The sequence below is a fragment of the Wyeomyia smithii genome, chromosome 3 (genome assembly GCF_029784165.1).
Source record: "Wyeomyia smithii strain HCP4-BCI-WySm-NY-G18 chromosome 3, ASM2978416v1, whole genome shotgun sequence".
NCBI classification, from domain to species: Eukaryota; Metazoa; Arthropoda; class Insecta; order Diptera; family Culicidae; genus Wyeomyia; species Wyeomyia smithii.
In genome coordinates, this window is record NC_073696.1 from 66,336,518 (window position 1) to 66,351,929 (window position 15,412).

Below are 15,412 nucleotides of genomic sequence, written 5' to 3' on the forward strand. Positions count from 1 at the left end.
TCAATATTGTTCAAAGAGTTTGTGTAGTTTCTAAGATAATGAAGTTTCGCGATTTTCACATTTCGATACATTACAGACAAAGTTACAGTCCGATTACAGCAAAATTCAATAGGGTGTTATGAGGCAGCTAGACCTTTCATTTGACACTAATTTTGTGGAAATCGGTTCAACCATCTCAGAGAAAAGCGAGTGAGTTTATTTTTGTTCACACCACATTTATTTGACACGGCACAATACAAATTAATGTTTTACGGAGCCAATTAAGCGAGTGAGTTTATGTAGTCTTCGGAATATGTTTCTTTTCATAGCTGGATTTCACATTTTTAAACATAACAGGCAAAGTAATAATCCGGTTGCAAAAAAAAATCATAGGCTCTTGTGGGGCGTCAAGACCTTCCATATGACACTGATTTTATAAAAATCGGTCCAGCCATCTCTGAGAAACATGAGTGAGATAAAATAGTCTCCAGAACACGTTTCTTTCCATAACTTCTGAATCTGAACAACTTCTGAATTCATAACATTTGAAATTAATTTTGTTCAAATCGGTTGTGTAGTTTCTGAGATATTGATGTTTCGTGATTTTTACATTTTGATACATAACCTCTAAACTAAAAATCCGATTACAATGATACTCAATAGGGTCTTATGGGGCAACTAGACCTTCCATTTGACACCGATTTTATTAAAATCGGTCCAGCCATCTCTGAGAAACATGAGTGAGATTAAACAGTCTCCAGAACACGTTTCTTTCCATAACTTCTGGAACACAAGTTCAATCTTCATCAAATTCAAAAGTTAAGGGTTTTTAGGTAGCCCGTTCATTTAAAATTAATTTTGTTCAAATCGGTTGCGTAGTTTCTGAGATATTGTTGTTTGGTGATTTTTACATTTTGATACATAACCTCTAAACTAGAAATCCGATTACAATAAAATTCAATAGGGTCTTGTGGGGCAAATAGACCTTTCATTTGCAATTAGTTTCATTGAAATCGGTCCAGCCATCTCTGAGAAAATCGAGTGAGTTTGGGAGAGCGTTACATTCACACACACATACTCACACACATACACACACACATACAGCAAATGCTCAGCTCGTCGAACTGAGTCGATTGATATACGAGTTTTGACCCGCTAGAGCACTTTCATACCTTTGGTTTTTGCAGTGATTGCTATACCTTTCTAGGAGAAAGGCAAAAATTCATAACTTTTGAACCAGTTGATCGACTATCAATCTTTTCGGATCAAATTACAGTAAATTTTCCTAGTTATAAGAAAAAATGCCAAAAAATAAATCTGGGTGTTTTTATATTCATAATGTATAACATTACTGAAATTTTTGTCTTGTTTTTAAATTGAATTTATTCAAATTTAAAAAATAACATATTTTTGAAAATTCTTCCATTTATAGAGTCAAGTATGCCCTTCAAAATGAGACCAATAGATATTTTTTATGTTTGCCCCAAAAAGAATGACATACAAATGAAAATCGCATATTTTTTGATGAAAAATATTAATAACTTTGAGAAAAGATGAGATATTTACGATGACAGCATTGCAAATTGTTTTTCTTAAAAAGCTCTAGAAGTCGTTCAAAGACAGTTTTGAGATGAACCTTGAAATGAAAAAGTTAGAGCGCAAAATGTGTTTTTTCAATATAAATCAGTTGTTTTCAAAGATAGAGAAAACTTTTTTTTACAAAGTTACTTAAAATTAATGGAGCTATAACATTGTAGAACAAATTTTTCTTCTATCTATAAAGACAAAAAAGTCAGACACTTGATTGCATCGAAAATGTTGGTCACCCTAATTTTTGATAATTTTTCAATAAGCGTTTTATCATATGTAACAACTTTGTAAAAGAAAATTTTTCTCTAAAATGTTGCTATAGAGCTCTAGACACGAATTTCCCCCTAAATTTGGTTTCTGGACCATTGTGCATTGTGCAATGGCACTTTTTAGCGCCCGCAAATCACTCGATTGAAGAAGTTATTATTTTTCCACCACTCACCTAGACGTTGCTAATAGCGCTAAAAGAGTGATTTTTCAAAACAATCTCTTTCTAAATTTGTGAAATTACATGCAGGACTGCAGATAATCTAGCCTAATTTGATTTTGTTTGCTAGCCTTCAGTTGCAAGTATGTTTGTATTTGCCTTTTCTTAGAAAGGAAACTATCAGTTGTGATAGAAAACCTTCAACATTATTTCGAATGACCTCAAGCCAATAAAACAACGCTTCCCTCCAAGGTTACCAACAATTTGAAAAAAAACAGAGAGTTGGAAGAGAATTTTCACTGAAATTTACCGTTGCACACCATCAAATTGACTAACCCCAATCGAGTGTGTTTCCAAACATGTTGCAAGACAGGTTGTCGTATTTCTACGTTAACCTTGCGGTCGTGTCTCATACACCACCCTTTCATTTTCTCACCTCGGAAAAAAATAAACAAAACCGACTGATGAGGAAACCTCCTTAAAGCGTTTTGTTTGGTTTGGTTCACTTGTGTGACATACTGGGGTTGAAACATTTGAAGCTATGTCAAATTTGTTTATACATAGACAGTCGGTTAGCAATTAAGTTAGTTGTCAGAAAAATTCTTTTTATCTTTCTTTTATATTTTTTCACAAATCTCTTGAGATAAAACGAACCCGAATATCAAAACATTAGAACTAACTACATAGTTTATATGTATGAACGTCACATTTACCATGAATACACAAGTAGTAATGTCAAGTTCTTAACAGTCTTACCATTTGAGAATTAATTATTTCGTAATTATTTAGTCCCTTGAGTTAACTATCTACTAGTTCCTAAAAATCGTAAAATAGAAAAAAAAACTACCGGTTTGTGTTTACCTTGTTTCCGGGAGTAATGGTTAACCAGCAATAAAAAACCGAGGCTGGTAACCCGAAAGGTTTGCATCTTTCACTCGATGCTGTCCTCTCCGGGCCATGCCATGCCACGCCATACCAACCGTATAATGTAATCTGAATTCAATCTATTCACTCGTGTTGTTTCTTCTCTTTTCTCTTTGTTGCCAATTTACAGATTGACGGTCACGATTCGGGCACGGAGTCCGATGGAGACTTGGATCAGGAGGATGATTTGATTCAGGAACACGACATGGAGCTGAGTAAGTTTCTTCTTCACCTTTTTTTTCATTTATATGCGTCACTCTTCACAGCCCATTAAATACGCTATTCGCTTGCGTTTCGGGCTGTTCCCAGTTGTTCCTAAATTCGGCTCGGATACTTGAACGCAGCGGCACATGCCAAGTAGTAGTGTCCGGTTCTCAGGTCGGGCCGGTGCTGTAAGGGTGGATGGGCAGGATGGTGACCTTTACGAGTCCTCTAGAAACTCGTTATTGACTTGCCTTCGTTCAATGTTAGGTTTGGAACAAGCCTTTTTTTACGTCAAAGTACGGAGCGAGACGAAGAGCGAAAGCATGAACGCCAACGGCTCGGTTCGGCACGGGCCGTGTGTACTGCTGACGGGATTGGAACCGGGCGGGGGCCAGGCAGAAAAGCGTTTTGGCTGAACACGGACACTGCGCTTTGTTCCGTCGAGGGAGACATTTGCTGTGTTCAATTGATTAATTTAAACTACCAATTTGCAACCGTCATGCAGACGGTTCGTTGATGATTTTCACAGTTTAGGGGTTTTTTTCGGCAATTTCGTTTTACTGCTACCGACATCCTTTATTATTTTTTTTTATCAAGAGTGTTCTTGTATTAGTTCACTGTTATGAAACACTAGGGTAGTTTAGTTCAGTTAATCGCTCTGTAGAAGCTGATATGTATGTTTATACGGCATTTTGGTTTAAATTTGGGTTATAAAAAGTTAAATATTTTCATCCAACTGCTTTCCAGATGTTAATTCAGAAATCAGTTGGCTCAAACGTCACAACCACTTTGCTGTTGTATATAGTTATTAGAGTATATAATGGCGGTATGTTAGCCACGACAAATTTAATTTTCACATGGTCGATAATACTAGCACTCTCTTACTAAAACTTGCTCTATTAGCAGATACTGCTTGCTTAGTCATCATACTCAATGAGTTTTAACAGAGAAACAATTTTATATCAAAAATCGATCAACAATCTGAATAATTTTATACATTTCCGCAATGCCTTCTTATTTTCCACTTTCGAAAAGTACAAACTTCAACTTGTTTATTTGTCAGCATCCTGTGGCATCGTGCGTCTGCACTATCTGTACAGTAGATTATCCCCAAACGATTCGAATGCCCTTACCCATTTCACTCCAACGCGGGTAGCTGTCCGGTGCAGAGCTTTCAGCTCATTGCAGCAATTAAAATGGACATTTCAGACTAACAACCATCGTCATCGCCGCTGTCTTTGTCGTCGGATGGCTCTGACTGCCGCATAATTTGATGTCCAGCGTGTTTCGTTGAGTTACGGCAGTAGCCGCTTCTCATGAGGATCTCTTCGGCCCAAAACCCGGCCATCCGTTCGTCGTCCGACCCAGTCCTCACGCTAGCTTGGGAATCCGATCCGTTTTCTTCCGCCCGTAACATTACTGCACGGTTTCACTCGGAGCCAAACGAGCTGCTGGATCATCATTTGCTTGCTTATGATATACATATATCTTTCAAAGTAGTCTCATAACTCTTCGTAATTAAGATTTGTGTTCGTGAAAAGAGCACCGCATGGTTCTCAACATTCAGCCCTAGCTGCCGGGGTGGTATCTTTTCTAATCCTTCGCAATCTCGCTGTCGCCGCCGTTGTCACCGGGTCCCACGGTGGAACGCAACATACACTTAACTCATTTTGAGTGCGGTTTTTGTGGGTGCAAACTAAGAGCTGTCAGATTTTCATAATTACAGTATTCACGTGTTGTTTGACGGATTTAAATAAACTTTTTTAAATATTGAACTTTTTGCCTTTCTCCTAGAAAGGTATAGCAATCACTTGCAAAACCGAAAGTATAAAAGTGCTCCAAAGGGCCGAATGGCATATATCACTCGACTCAGCTCGACGAGCTGAGCATTTTCTGTATGTGTGTGTGTGTGTGTGTGTGTGTGTGTGTGTGTGTGTGTGTGTGTGTGTGTGTGTGTGTGTATGTGCAGATTTTTACTCTCACTCACTTTTCTCAGAGATGGCTTGACCGATTTTCATGAAATTAATTGAAAATGAAAGGTCTTGTTGTCTCATAAGACCCTATTCAATTTCATTGTAATCGGATTTTTAGTTTCGAGGTTATGTATCAAATAGTAAATATCATATAACATCATTATCTCGAAAACTACTCAACCGATTTGAACAAAATTGGTCTCAAAAGAACGGGATACCTGGAAAACCCTTAAGTTTTGAATTTTATAAAGATTGAACATGTTGTTCAAAAGTTATGAAAAGAAACGTGTTCTGAAGACTGTTTAATCTCACTCACGTTTCTCAGAGATGGCTGAACTGATTTTCATAAAATCAGTGTCAAATGGAAGGTCTAGCTGCCCCATAAGACCCTATTGATTTGTTTTGCAATCGGACTATTAGTTTGCCTGTTATGTTTAAAAATGTGAAATCCAGCTATGCAAAGGACCATATTCCGATGACTACTTGGACTCACTCACTTTTCTCAGAGATGGCTGAGCCCGATTTCCACAAAATTAGTTTCAAATGAATGGTCTAGCTGCCTCAGAAGACCCTATTAAATTTTACTGTAATCGAACTGTAACTTCATCTGTAATGTACCGACTTGTGAAAATCACGAAACTTTATTATCTCAGAAACTACTCAACCGATTTGATCAATATTGAGATCAGATGAGCGGGCTAGTTAAGGGTTGACTGATGAATTATGATTGAACACGTGGTTTCAAAGTTTGGCTGCCCTACACGTTCCCATTTCATTTGATTATAATCGAACTTAAGCAACTGTTATGTATTAAATTGTTAACAATACAAAAAAAGTCTATAATCTCAAAGAGTACATGACTTATTTGAACATTACTAGTGTCATACGAACGAGTCATCTCTCAAACTCACAAATAAAAAACTTCATAACAATTTGATATATGGCTCAAAAGTTATGGAAAGAAAAGAAATTCAAAGACTATTTAAAACTATACCTGCTTTGATCGATATATGTGGCCACAACATAATTTAAGTGTGGTATCGTACTATTTGAACGTTTCAAATTCATTGATTCCTTGCGATGTGTTTAAAGTCTGCAAATGCTTAACCAATCGGCCATAGGATATGATCAAAGTCAAATAACAACTCGTTTAAAATGATTGGTTTTAATCGAAATGACAACATCCTCAACTGTTGGCTTGTGTACATCGCTTTAACTCTAAATATATTTATATTGAGTGGTATTCGGTAATTTTCAGCAGATTTTCTGGCATCAATATGACACCGGAAATACCCATATTGGGAGGTATTTAGTTATTTAGGTTGTTTTCCAAAAATTAAAGTGGTCGTCTTTAAATTCAAAATGGTGTCCAGGGTCAATGTTTGGTTTCTATGCATCATCACGTTTACGGAAATATCCATATTGAGTATTATTCGGTCATTTCCCACTGTTGCCTAGAAGTTGCCATTCAGCAATTCAAAATGGTGCCCGAGGACAGTTGTTAGCTCCAAACATCATTCTGGTTCCAGAGATACTCATATTGGATAGTATTTTATGCTGTTTTACACAAACCGGTAGTCGCCATCTTGGATTTCAAAATGGTATTTAGGATACTGGTTAAAGAAAAGCTCATATTGGGTGATATTTGGTCACTTTGGACTGTTTTTCAGAAGCCGAAAGTCGTCATTTTGGACTTTAAAATTGCCTGTGAAATCAATTTCTGTCATCTGGGCGTAATTCTGGTTCCGAAAACATTCATATTGAATGGTATTTGGTCATTTCCAACTGTTTGTCAGACACCGGAAGTCACCATCTTGAAATTCAAGATTGTGTCTGTGATCAATTTTCAGCTTCTGTGCATCTTTCTGGTTCCAGAAATACTAATATTTAATGGGAATCGTCCATTTCAGGCTGTTTTCCAGAAACCGGAAGTTGCCATCTTACAATTCAAAATGTTGTCTGAAGTCGATTTGTGGCTCCAGTGCATCATTACGGTTCCGGAAATACCCATATTGGGTGATAATTGGTCATTTGCCGCTATTTTTCCGACACCGGAAGTCGCCATTTTGGATTTCATAATGGTATTTGGGGACAATTTCTGGATTTTGAACGGCATACTGGTTAAAGAAAAACTCATATTGGGTGGTATTTGGTCATTTTCAGCTGTTTTCAGAAACCGAAAGTCGCCATCTTAGAATTTAAAATGCTATCTGTGGTCGATTTTAGCTCCTGTGTATTATTCTAGATCCGGATATTATTATATTGGGTGGAAATCGGCCATTTTTGGCTGTTTTCCAGAAACCGGAAGTTGCATCTTACAATCCAAAATGTTGTCTGAGGTCGATTATGGAACATATTTGTTACCACTAAAAACATTCACCTGCCAATATGGTTCCATTTAGTTGATTAGTTCGCGAGATGTGCAGAAATTAAGAAACATGTACTTCCAGAAGAGGGAGGGGCGTCGAACCATTATGGACAAATTTGTTACCTCTAAAAACATTCACATACCAAATTTGGTTGTATTTTCTTGATTGTTTCTTGAACTGTGCGAAATTTGTGTTTCATTTTTATGGGACCCCTCCCTTATAGAAGAGGGATTCGGGTGTCAAACCATTATGTACATATTTGTTACCACTAAAAACATTTACCTGCCAAATTTTGTTCCATTTGGCTGATTAGTTCTCGAGATGTGCACAAATTTGTGTTTCATCTAACTATTATGGACATATTAGTTACCCCTTAAAACATCCACATACCAAATTCGGTTTCATTTGCTTGGTTTGTTCTTGAGTTGTGCAGAAATTTATGTTTCATTTTCATGGGACCCCTCCCTTCCAGAAGAGGGAGGGGTCTCAAACTATCATAGGAACCTTTATCGGCATCAAAAACCCCTACATACAAATTTTCACGTCGATCGGTTCGGTAGTTTACAAGCCTATATGGATCAGACAGACAGACAGACCGGACTGCATTTTTATATGTATAGATTACAACATCAATATTTTAGACCCTAAAGAGTGAATATACATTTATTGGATTGAAGCGTTCATGTAAATCTGTTTTTACAAATAAAAAATTGAATGAGAAAGGCTGGGTCTGACCGCTAGGTGGATTAATTTAGGTTTTTTCAAATTTATTTCAGTTGTTCCAAAACTGTTCAAATCTTTTTTGTTGTAAAGTGAATTATATTTATCATGAAAGTGTTTTGATTTTCATGTCGCTTTTGTTTGTTAAGATAATTTAAAATGCAATTTTTAGTTTACCATCTTCAATGTACAGCAATTCAGTAGCTTCCGATTTGTATAGATCGAAAACGGTGCCGGCCACATGCTTACGGTCGTTAGGTTGAGAAAGGCGATTGTAAGGAAGGAGTTGTAGTAGTCGTTGTTGTCGGAGACCGAGGTTGCCTCTGCATCTTCACGACTGCGATGGGAAGGAAGAGTTGTGTCATCGTAGTGAGCGACGGAATCGACCAGCGTTGGCGGCGAAGTTGCGAAGGCGAACGATGGGTATCTTTTTTGTAAAGCACCGCGAATCTCTCCGAGCGGCGCGCAAAAACCATCCATTACTCGACGCTTCCAAGTGTTTAAGTATTTGTCTATCACCATTCTCAAGTTCCATTAAAAAAAACAAACGTATTTCGATAGAAGGTATGGATTGCGTAGTCATTAGGTTAATCACGAGATTCATCAAAATTAGCAGTAATCAAAGAAAAAAGATAAGATGTGAAAATATGCAGAGCATTTTCAAAAAGATGTCCCAATTTTTAAATATTTTTTAATATTCATTTTTAATTTGGCTTAAACTTTGCACAGATGCTCTTATGTGCTAAAGGTGTCATTTTATGCTATCAAAGATTTTTTTTTCTGGTAGCATTGCTATTTATTATATTAGTTTCTCGTTCTCGCTCATCAAACTGCATTTTACGAACGAAGTACGACAAAATATGCGTTTTCCAGTGTTTCATTTATTTTTCTGTGTTTAGAATATTTTTATAGAAAACTGCGTCGAAATTGAAGCTGCGGTGCAATTCTATTTATTTTTTTTAATTGATTTAATTATTTTAATTTAACATAGTGGTAAAGCTCTAATATCCAAATTACGTTCACACGAATTAATCAATGGCATTAGAATTTATATTATAATTATAACAAAATACAACAGATACAGATATAAAAAATCACACAGTTATAGTAAAAGGTCCACATCTGATTTTCTCAGATATTAGATGTAGTACGTAGCCCCGCACACAAACGAGATCGAGTGTACACTCAGGTCTTCTTGATTATGAAGATGCCTTTACTCTCTACGGTTGGATTCGCACAAATGAAAACTACGCTGCTGTGGATATTACACATGCCGTTCGGAGGCGGTAACGTGATATTAATCCATGTGTCTGGCTGGAACTGTTTGTTGAAAATTTAATTTCGTCCTCCCCCGAGAGGGACTGTGGGAATATGCATGGCATGTAGCCGCTTTTTAGAACTTTATTCGGAGACCTATCACCTAGCCGGGCGTCAAAGGTTGTTTTTGGCTGTGAACCGTATTCCTACAATAGTGGTTTCCCGCAGTTTATCACTCTATCAGTCACGACAGTGTGTACCGAATATTACTCTGTTGGGATATGATTTATGATGAGTTTAATTATTTCGTAAGAAATTTATTTGTACTTATGCTCATGTGTACAAAACATAGTTACAAACACCCACACGGATGGTCCTAAAAGCAAAACGTTTCGTTCACATTTCTGTCTCAAAATCAGCTCAATCAGCTGTGGATCAGTTGACAGTGTTCAAAATAACTTTCTTTGCGATGAAAAGCATGACTAGTACGAAATGAGTAGTATGAAAGAAGAAAAAGACATTGCGAGCGTTCACTCTCCTGCTGTCAAACAGTGCGGTAATTTTTTCTTCAAGGTCATTGGAGCTGTTTTGTGGATTGACTAATCATCCACTGATGATGTCGAACAGAAATTCTTATTGGAATTAGAATTAGTGAATGTACCTTACACGCGTTTTGCTTACGTCATACGGTATTGGTTAGGTGTCTGGTTCGAGTGATTTGTGCCAAAACATTCTATGGATATCTACCGACGACTTGTTTCAAAAATGTGCATTTTTTGTGTACACTGTTGCAAATTGCGGAAATGAGTTGGAATTATTAGCAGGTTATCACTTAATGTTAACGAGGAAATTTTATCGTGAATTTTTCTTCGTTGCTTTTTGAAAGATGTTTTCCGATCCAAAAATTATGCTACCTACTCACTTGGCATTGAACTGATTTTATTTTGTTATGTTTGAATATCCTCTTCCCTTAACAGTTGCAATTTATGGTTTTGTTCTTTGGGGTTCAGGTTGTGTTTCTTCTACATTCAATTCTCATAAACTTTTTCTGCACCATACGTAGAATATGTGCATTCCATTCTGGAATACACTCATGTCACTTTCATTTTTTATTTCTCAGTTATCGGTACTTTCAGTTACTTCAAAATAGTGGAAATTTCACCTAGATAGAATATAAAAAGAAAAGATCTCAAATGAAAGCTCTGAGGGATACTGGAGATAATTACAGGAGGTGTTTGTAATTTGCAGAGTATTATTACTATCTCAATGCGATCAAATGTTTTGCTTAATCCAGACATAGAACTTCTTCGTGGGTTCTACTGTCCATTTCATCAATTATGCAGTCTGTACATTTACTCGTGTTGCATTTCCAAAATTCTATTTTTGATTTTAGATATATACATTTTTGCACTACTATTGTGCCTTCTATAGAGGTTACGTATGGTCCTTTTCTACTTTCCTATAATATTTCGGGTATTAATATTTTTGATAAACCTTCATAGAAAAAATACACAACCGCTTTCTGGATAGGAATTGATATTGGAATGGAGATAAGGATTAGAATTGGTACAAAGCATAGGTTTGGGATTGTCGTCAAGATGAGAATGATGATTGAGATTGGCGATTGGGATGAAGATTCAAATTGGAATTTAGATTGTGTTCAAAATTTGCTGCAAATTTAGATTGGTATTGGAATTGCGAATGGAATTGAGACTGCCATCAGGATTAGGACTGGAATGGGATTGGATTATATTGGAATAAAATTGGTGTGGATTGAATTTTCAAATTGAACTCAGTTTTTTAGGTATCAATGCTGCGACCGTAAGAGCGATAAAGGGATTCTTTGCTAATAATTGATCAGTATAATAAGTTTGGTGAAAAATTCACCACCTTAAGTTTTCTGGTATCAGTAGATGTTGAAAGTCTGCTAAAAGTAATACTTTAATCGTTGTTAAAAACTTCGTCGCTTACCTTCATTCCGGAATCCCGCTGATTCCCGTTTTCCAGCTAAACAGAAGAAAAGTCATGTTATGATATAATCTCCCAATAAGTCCTTGTTGGTAAACGATCGTCATATCCATCCCCTTTCGCACGTCATCGTCGCGTGTGTGTGCGCAGAACCGCTACTTGGATGTACGCTGATGCTCACGGCAGTATGCCCTTCTATTACTGAGTCAAGGGCTTCGGTCCGGCTTCCATCCTGCTATTACCGTGCTCCAATCCGGGGGCTCTCAGTGTGTGCTATTTACTGCACGACGATGGTTTTTGCTTGGAAGCATGATGCACACGTTTTGTTTCTCTCTCGCTCTCTCACTCTGTTGCACTGAATCGAATGCTCACATCCATGGCACCATGGCGTACCGTCAACGTCCGCTAAGTAGTTGGGTTCGCTAGAGTGCTATTTTTAGCAAACCATTTCCGATGTAAAAGCATTTTCCCTCTGGCTGGTTTCTTCGTCTCCCTTTCCTGAGGGCCATTATTATTGGCTAGGCTCTTCGGGGCCGGAAAAATTCCCGGACGAATCTAGCCAGACAGGGAAACGAGAATCGAAGTGCTAGCCCAGCATGATTGTTGTGTTTATCGTTCCCATTAAGTGTAATATGCAGCGTCAATTGATCGGAGCAATCATCAATGGGGCATGGTTATTGCTGAGTCATTTACGAGAGCAAATAGCGAGACAACAACAAAAAATGGCCGGTAACTGTTCACTGTGATTGCAAACAATAAAAAATAAAAACTTCCCTATTTTGTGAATTGTAAAAATTGTAGCTGTTATAATGAGCAGAAATTGTGTAATGTTTACAATCGTAATGAATGGCGGAGCGAGAGAGAGAGAGAGACGGTAGGAGCGAGAAACAAATCACGGACAAACAAAGTTCCCGCAACTACCATCAGCGCAGGAAACTGTTATGCTTGTGTTTTTTTTTCTTCCTTCTTTCAATAAACGCTGAAAGCTTGCCTTTAAATGAGCTTTAGAGTACAACACACCGAGTACGGGTAGACAACGACGTACATCATCCCGTAACACTATGCTCTGTGGTAAAAATGTGAATGAACTAGTTGCAACGCATGCGCAATTGAAGCGCATAAAATTTTACTCAGCGTACGACATTTTTACAACAACATCGTATAGGATTGTAACGATTCTCAACGATCGTAGTTTACAGTTGGTGGTAGTAGTTGTAGTAGTAGTATTAGCAGTAGTTGGATGTTTCTATCTATATTCATGCTTTTGTCTCTTTGGAGCACGAGTGGCGATTGTAATGATAGTTCCTGTTGCAGGAAGAATGGACTATAGACTGTTCCGAAAATTATAAATACATCTTCTTTCTTGAATAAAACGAAAAATACAGGATTCTTCGGATCATTTTAATCTGAAATATAGATAATAAGTGTTTTCTTTCCAGTTTCAATTCAAGTTGGGATTATTTTTCGTAAGATACGCGAGTTCTCTAACTTTTCTCTTAACACTACTCATAAGCTTTTGCACAGTGTGTACTCCGACCATTTTTACCACTTTAAGCCAATCTTTTTTAAATTTTTCAACATTGTCCGCTGGTTTGACATATTTCCTCAGCTTTGCCTTGGTCAAAGCCCAAAAACTTTCAGTAGGGCGAATTTCAGGGCAGTTTGGAGGATTCATCTCCTTTGGGACACATGTGACATTATTTGTTTTTTACCTCCCTAGCGCATCCTTAGAGTAATGACAGGAAGCAAAATCGGGCCAAAAGATTGGAGGATTGTTATGCTGCTTAACCATGGGTAACAACCTTTTCTGCAAACACTCTTTCACGTAAATTTTACCATTCATTGTGTCATTCGTAATGGATGGACGAGATATTTTCCCACATTAACAAATGGCCTGCCAAACCATTACCTTCTTGCCGAATTTTTCGGTGTGAATGGCTTTCACTGGTCCAGGGACATCCTTTCCCTTCGGTGATGTATAAAATTGCGGTCCTGGCAGAGTCTTATAGTCCAGTTTTATGTAGGTTTCGTCATCCATGATAACACACCCCATTTTTTTGGTCAGAAGTTTATCATTGAGCTTCCGAGCTCTCGGTTTCACAGATTCAGCTTGTTTTGGATTTCGTTTTGGCTGCTTCTGCTTCCGACGGGTCTGCAGACCCATTCTTCCCTTGGCACGCATAACGTTACTCGCCGAGGTTCCGAACTTTCTCGCCACATCTAGTACTGATACTGAAGGATGCCGCTTGTAGTATTCCTTAACCTTTTTGTCCATTGTGGGATCAACAGGCCCGGGTTTTCTACCACGTCTTGGGACATCAGTAAATGTGCACTCTTCACAATACTTCCGCAATGCTGTTTGAACTGCTCCGACACTTATACCTTCTTCTCTGGCTAATTTTCTTATAGAAAGACCACTCACGGTGCCCCATTTGTGCACAATTCGCTTTCTTTGCTCGGGAGAAAGGCCACGCATTTTCAAAATTTCGCACTAAATGTTAGAAAAAATGACAGCATCTGTCTCTTTTGGATGTAAACAACAGGACGCAGCCAACGTTTGGTTGAATACTGCACGTTATTTGAAATGACGGTTAATCGTAAGTGTATTTATAATTATTGGAACGGTCCATATGTTTTAGTTCACCTTCTGTTTATTGCGGATTTTTAACTATTGTTTGGTAATACAGGTCGGACTCGATTATATATAGTCTCCGTTCTTTTTGTGACTATATATAATCGGATTTTATATATAATCGAATCAGAGAAAAACAAAAAAATGTGCATTTTGCATAATTGTGTTGTTGTTTTCGAGTAAATAAGAAGGATTCATTTTTTGACTTATTTCTCTAAAAGCCAGAAAACACATTTCCAACAAAAGAATATATATATATATATATATATATATATATATATTTATATATATATATATATATATATATATATATATATATATATATATATATATATATATATATATATATATATATATATATATATATATATATATATATATATATATATATATCTTGCAGTTATTCCTGATATAACTGCAGTCAAATGTTAAGAAAGTTTTTAATTAGTGCATATTGATTTGTCAACTCTCTTTTGAATTTCTCAAATTTTCAAAAAATTTAAAATTTTCAATTTTATTTTAACTTTTTGCCTTTCTCCTAGAAAGGCATAGAAATCACTGGAAAAACCAAAGGTATAAAAGTGCTGCAAAGGGTCGAATCTCGTACATCAATCGACTTAGTTTGACGAGCTGAGCATTTTCTGTATGTGTGTGTGTGTGTGTGTGTGTGTGTGTGTGTGTGTGTGTGTGTGTGTGTGTGTGCGTATGTGTGTGTATGTGTGTGTGTGTGTAACGCTCTCCCAATCTCACTCGATATTCTCAGAGATGGCTGGGCCGATCTTCATGAAATTAATTGCGAATGAGAGGTCTAGTTCTCCCATAAGACCCAATTAAATTTCATTGCAATCGGATTTTTAGTTTAGAGGTTATGTTTAAAAATGTGAATATCACGAAACATTATTATCTCAGAAAATACTCAACCGATTTTAACAAAATTGGTTTCAAATGAACAAGTTACTTAAAAAACCCTTAACTTTTGAGTTTCATGAAGATTGAACGTGTGGTTCAGAATTTATTCAAAGAAACGTGTTCTGGAGAGTGTTTAATCTCACTCATGTTTCTAAGAGATTGCTGAACCGATTTCTACAAAATCAGTGTCATTTAAAAGGTCTAATTACCCCATAAGACCCTATTGATTTATTTTGCAATTGGACTATTACTTTGCCTGTTATGTTTAAAAATGTGAAATCCAGCTTTGAAAAGAAACACATTCCGAAGACTACTTAAACTCACTCACTTTTCTCAGAGATGGCTGAACCGATTTTTATGAAATTATATGCAAATGAAAGTTCTAGTTGCCCCATAAGACCCTATTAAATTTCACTGTAATTAAATTTTTATTTTAGAGGTTATGTTTACAAATGTGAAA

The 15,412-nt window shown here is 36.9% G+C and overlaps 2 protein-coding genes across 3 annotated transcripts in view; one reads left to right on the forward strand and one right to left on the reverse strand.

Moving 5' to 3' along the window:
• Positions 1-11,545, reverse strand: part of LOC129731620 (uncharacterized) — a 143,438-nt gene extending 131,893 nt beyond the window's left edge. Inside the window, exon 1 of the mRNA XM_055691747.1 lies at positions 11,415-11,545. Within this exon, the coding sequence (XP_055547722.1) occupies positions 11,415-11,420 (6 nt within the window). The 5' untranslated portion in view covers positions 11,421-11,545. The remainder of the gene's footprint in view (positions 1-11,414) is intronic.
• The window catches only part of LOC129731617 (uncharacterized), a 111,367-nt gene that overhangs the window by 36,486 nt on the left and 59,469 nt on the right, over positions 1-15,412 (forward strand). For both annotated transcript variants that reach the window (XM_055691742.1, XM_055691743.1), the window contains one exon: positions 3,051-3,135. In XM_055691742.1, the coding sequence (XP_055547717.1) occupies positions 3,051-3,135 (85 nt within the window). The remainder of the gene's footprint in view (positions 1-3,050; positions 3,136-15,412) is intronic.